Here is a 5,400-nt window from a genome sequence, read left to right on the forward strand (position 1 = left end):
TCGAGACACGGGTCTCTCATCGAATTCCCAACGGAGAGTACTTTCTCTCAGAGTACATGTAGGTATGTAGTCTCACGACTAGACAACAGCATATCTCATGAATGCTGAACACTTTCAGTGATTATTTCTATATAGTATCACGAGATGGGCGGATCCTAGACAGCTTGCTCTGCTAGTATAGAGCGATAACGTCTTCAGGAACAAACAACAAGTTTACCCTGACTATATAAAGGATATGACTTACCGACAAGCTCATATCGGGATAATTAATGCTCATAGACTGCAACCTATCACTTAACTCATGTTGCAAGATTACAATATACAGACCCGATGTTCTCGTCAGGGCGAGGTTCGAGGTGTCAAATATATCAGATTGGATGAAACTGCAACCTATCACTTAACTCAGGTTGCAAGATTACCATATACATACCCGATGTTCTCGTCCGAGAGAGGTTCGAGGTGTCAAATATATCAGATTGGATGAAACTGCAACCTATCACTTAACTCAGGTTGCAAGATTACCATATACAGACCCGATATTCTCATTGGGACGAGGTTCGAGGTGTCATATATATCAGATTGGATGAAACTGCAACCTATCACTTAACTCGGGTTGCAAGATTACCATATACAGACCAGATGTTCTGGTCCGCGCGAGGTTCGTGGTGTCAAATATATCAGATTGGATGAAACTGCAACCTATCACTTAACTTCGGTTGCAAGATTACCATATACAGACCCGATGTTCTCGTCGGGACGAGGTTCGAGGTGTCAAATATTTCAGATTTAATGAAACTGCAACCTATCACTTAACTCAGGTTGCAAGATTACCATATACAGACCCGATGTTCTCGTCGGGGCAAGGTTCGAGGTGTCAAATATTTCATATTTGATGAAACTGCAACCTATCACTTAAGTCGGGTTTCAAGATTATCATATACAGACCCGATGTTCTCGTCGGGTTGAGGTTCTAGGTGTCAAATATTTCAGATTGGATGAAACTGCAACCTATCACTTTACTCAGGTTGCAAGATTACCATATACGGACCCGATGTTCTCGTCGGGGCGAGGTTCGAGGTGTCAAATATTTCAGATTTGATGAAATTGCAACCTATCACTTAACTCAGGTTGCAAAATTACCATATACATACCCGATGTTCTCGTCGGGCGAGGTTCGAGGTGTCAAATATTTCCGATTTGATGAAACTGCAACCTATCACTTAAGTCAGGTTTCAATATTATCATATACAGACCCGATGTTCTCGTCGGGCGAGGTTATATGTGTCAAATATTTCAGATTGGATGAAACTGCAACCTATCACTTAACTCAGGTTGCAAGATTACCATATACAAACCCGATGTTCTCGTCGGGGCGAGGTTCGAAGTGTCAAATAATAAAATAATTAGATAAAAAGAATATAATCATTTATATGGCCCAACTATGCAGATTGTTGGGTTAATTTTCCTTTTTGGTATTTCTAACTTCTTATTACTAACATGTAGAAGAAACTCTATGTCCTCATATCTCCTTGGATGCTTGGGACTCCATTACACTCTGAAGTTGGGGAAGTTTTTGTGGGTACACCTCTGGTACCTTATGTCATGCTTATGAAACAGTTTCCAATATTATTTCCTTTGATTGCGACGGCCGATAACACTGTTAAATGCTAGATTGGGTCGGGTTACTATATTTGACAAGATTTGGTTAATCTATGAAGCGGTAAATTTGGTAGGGCAAGATCAGAGAATTTATTCTTTAAAAACCGTCAAAATACTGTTGACACATGTTGATTTCCTACTTATTCCCACGCCCCCATCCAAATCTGCCCCCATCAAAAATTTTCTCGGTGTTTTACTACTAGTTCTGAAAAATTAAATTAATAAAGTGTTCTTGGCGTCTCAGTATATTGAAAAACCCACACTTTTGTTATGCATCATATCTTCCCCGCGTTGGAGGAAAGAGACTGGAATTTAGGCTTTGAAGCAATCGAAAGGTTAGCTGTTAAATCGTCCAGTAGACTAGTAGTATAAGATTCTGAAACGACCTCGTTTATTTCATTTCCTCATCTACTCTATCTATTTCATTTCTAACATTTTAATTCCTCATCTTCTCTATCTATTTCACTTCATACCTTTAAAAGTATGGCATCATTTGACTCAGCTGAAGATTCGTCCATAATTAAAACATGGTATAATGAAACCCGTCGTGAAGATGTCCAAGCGGGAAGGGTTACACCCTAAACCTTTTGGGGGAGGGTGTGGAACCAATTTGTGCTAGATTACGGGAATGCGAAGGGAAGATCTCTGCGACAAATTCACGACAGGTACCTTGTTATCCAAAAAGGGATAGTTGATTTCATAGACATACAAGAGAAGATTTATGGCCGTAGCACTTTTACTTTGCCGGACTCAGAATTTGTAAGTAACATTCGATTAATTTCATGTAACGTAAATTACCGTTCTTCCACTTGAACCCTAACAAAATAAGTTTTGGTTGTGTTTTTGTAGGAGAGACTCGCAAAATGACACTACTCCGAAGTTAAAGGAAATGAATTCATATTTAATAAAAGTTATGAATTCATGAAGTCAAAGATTACAGAGTTCCACCCAGACTGAGATTCCGAGAAGGGATTCGGCTACCCAAGCAAAGAAGCAAAGAATTATGGAAGCAGGTATAGGGAATCCCTTAAAGAAATCACCATATTTGCCGTAAGCTCGAACATTTTTATGTTCGACACCGCACAAAAGAACCCTTGTAATTTGATATCTCTAATGAGGCTCACCAAAGTTTTTTTTTTTTTTTATCAAAGATTCTTGCATTTCGTTCTTTCCATTTGCACCACCATATAGCAACAGGGATGTTTTACTATGTTGCGACACTAGGGTCATATGTCCACTGAAAGTGGCACCTTCTCCGGCATCTGTGGGTAGATCGTCTCCGGCCATCTATTCTACAAGTTTTTATTCGGCTATTAGGATTATTTTTAGGATCATATGGTTTGCTGAGCTACTTTCTCTTATGGGTCTTAAGATCTTCTGTGTAATGGGTTTCTTATGTTTGGGTCACGATCTGTTTGGCATAAGTTCCAAGTATGTTGATGAAATTTTCTGGCAGATACAGGAGTTCCGACGATTTATCCGGCGAGTTCATTGTTTTACGACGGGGATAGTTTCAGTTCAATCTTTTAATTGTGTTCTTCAGAAGGTTTTAAAAAAAATCTCGAGTTGTGGATCATGTTTTATCGATCCAAGCTCACCCGGATGAAAGCAGGCGTTACTGTTACGGCTACGGGTTATATGTGATTTTGTTACCTGTGATTCTGTCAACTGGGATTCTATTACTATAGATTCGTCGCTTGGTCCTGTTCGAGATTAGGCTGCAGTCAGTTATTTGTAATTTGCTTTATCGTGTTGTGTTCTGTAACTTCCGAGTTTAATTCCTGGTTTATTTATTAAAAAAAAAAGAGAGAAAAGACCAAGTAATCTCATATTTTCCTTCCAAAAAAAAAATTAATCCTATATTCTCCGGATTCCTTACGAAATTGTTATAATAGTTTTTTTATGGGTAATTTGAGTTTCCTCTCCTTGATCAAGGGAGGGGATTTTTGGACCAAGTAATAGTTTTTTATGTGAACTAAAAATTAACACTTTTGTTATAGGGAGGGGATTTTTGGATCAAGGGAGTGAAAAACTCGTACTTTTTTTTTAATTTAATCAAAGGCTTGTTAGATAACAACAATAGAGTAGAAGAAAGATCAACAAAAAAACACTGCAACTGTTTACAGAGAAAGTCTTTAACATAAACCCTGACTTTGATATTCTTTTACTCGCATCCAAAACCTTGAAACCCTAACTTCATCTTTTATATCACTAATAAGAAAAAGCATAAGACACTAAGAACCTAATAACATCTTCCTAAACAAGCATGCAAGAAAAACATAACAGAATCGGAAATCGACGATTCACACCATTTTCAGATGAGTTCTTTACCGATCTGGAAAGAAACATAAGCATCAACGCAAGCATACTTAATCTTATCGAGAGAACGCCAATAATCCTCCCAGTTACTCATAGTAACATGCCTAAGTTTTTCAATATCACCATAATTTAATACAATTACAGCCAATCCCATTAACCCAACATTCTTAAGTGCCTTCGAATTATACCTATCAGCAGCCAAATACCTAAGATCAACAGCAACCTCAACTTCTAAGTCATAATCATCATCAAGTTTCTTAACATCTTCATCGATCCCAACCCCAACAAATGTAAAATCAGGGTCTCCGAGAAACTCAACAAGAGAAGAAGGGATTTCATCTGCATGTTTGTTTTGGAAAATCAAACATCTACAACCAACACAGAGTTGTAATGTTGCTACTGGATTTCTGTAACGTCCATAAGTAGGTCTCCGTTCTACATCAACACCAACGATAAGATGATCTAGTACTCCATTGTAATCACTGTAAATCCTGCTAATCCAGTGATCAACTGTTGAAGAATGCTTAGTGACGACTGTTCTGATTCGATCATCGTCTATGATTACAGAGTAAACTTGTTGTGTTTCTGGGTAGTGATTTGGAAGATCATGAATGAAAATTCCCATGGTGGTGGTGGTGGTGGTGGTGGTGGACCTGGTGGTGGTGGGGGTGGTTTGTGCTTTTTCTAGAGAGATAATAAAATCTAAAAATAAAAATGAAAAACTCGTACTCAACTCGCTGATTTATCTGTGAGTTAGATTCAATATTTTCTGGACCAAAATGCCCTTTAAAAATGACTTAATCATACCACACCCATCGGACTCTGCTGTAAGGAAGAGTTCCTAATTTCTATCTATGGAGTAGGAGAATCAGAGTTAAGTAATTAAGAACCCTTAATACTCCCATTTCCAATTCAAACTAAGAGCAGTTCCTATGGTAATGTTCAAACTCAAAATTGTGTTCATCCACGTGGATGGTCAAACCGGTTTCTCCACTATGGTAAAGCAGGAAAAAAATGAACAGATTTGGTTTTCTAGGGCCCCACTAGTATTTCTTTTTAATATAAAATGCTTTGTTGGATAAAGTTGAAATATAAAATATCATATTTTTGTGAGATAAAATAGGATGGAGTGAGATAAAATAAGATAAAAGTGAGATAAAATAGGATAAAGTGAGAAAAATATTAGTAAAAAAAACTGAATTTGCAGTGGGCGTTCATGCTAGTGACGCTAAAGATTGTGCTAGTGACGCCCGCGTTTCTTCTTGGCTTGCGCGCTAGTAGGGATGTCGCACGTCTTTGCAACAGACGCGCGTCTAATGTTCCAACTCGATATTCAAATGAACAGATTTGTTCATTTGAACATCCATTTTCTTGGTTTGTTCATTCCATAGTAGGAGCAAAATGAACAAACTCTGAGTTTGT

At 38.0% G+C, this 5,400-nt stretch overlaps 1 protein-coding gene across 1 annotated transcript; it reads right to left on the reverse strand.

The window, feature by feature from the left end:
- Positions 1 to 3,973: 3,973 nt before the first annotated feature.
- Positions 3,974 to 4,603, reverse strand: LOC113333196 (Werner Syndrome-like exonuclease). Its single transcript, XM_026579711.1, has one exon. It carries the CDS (start codon positions 4,601 to 4,603, stop codon positions 3,974 to 3,976), a length of 630 nt encoding a protein of 209 aa, XP_026435496.1.
- Positions 4,604 to 5,400: the final 797 nt, after the last annotated feature.

This window comes from Papaver somniferum, unplaced genomic scaffold, assembly GCF_003573695.1.
Source record: "Papaver somniferum cultivar HN1 unplaced genomic scaffold, ASM357369v1 unplaced-scaffold_132, whole genome shotgun sequence".
Taxonomy (NCBI): Eukaryota; Viridiplantae; Streptophyta; class Magnoliopsida; order Ranunculales; family Papaveraceae; genus Papaver; species Papaver somniferum.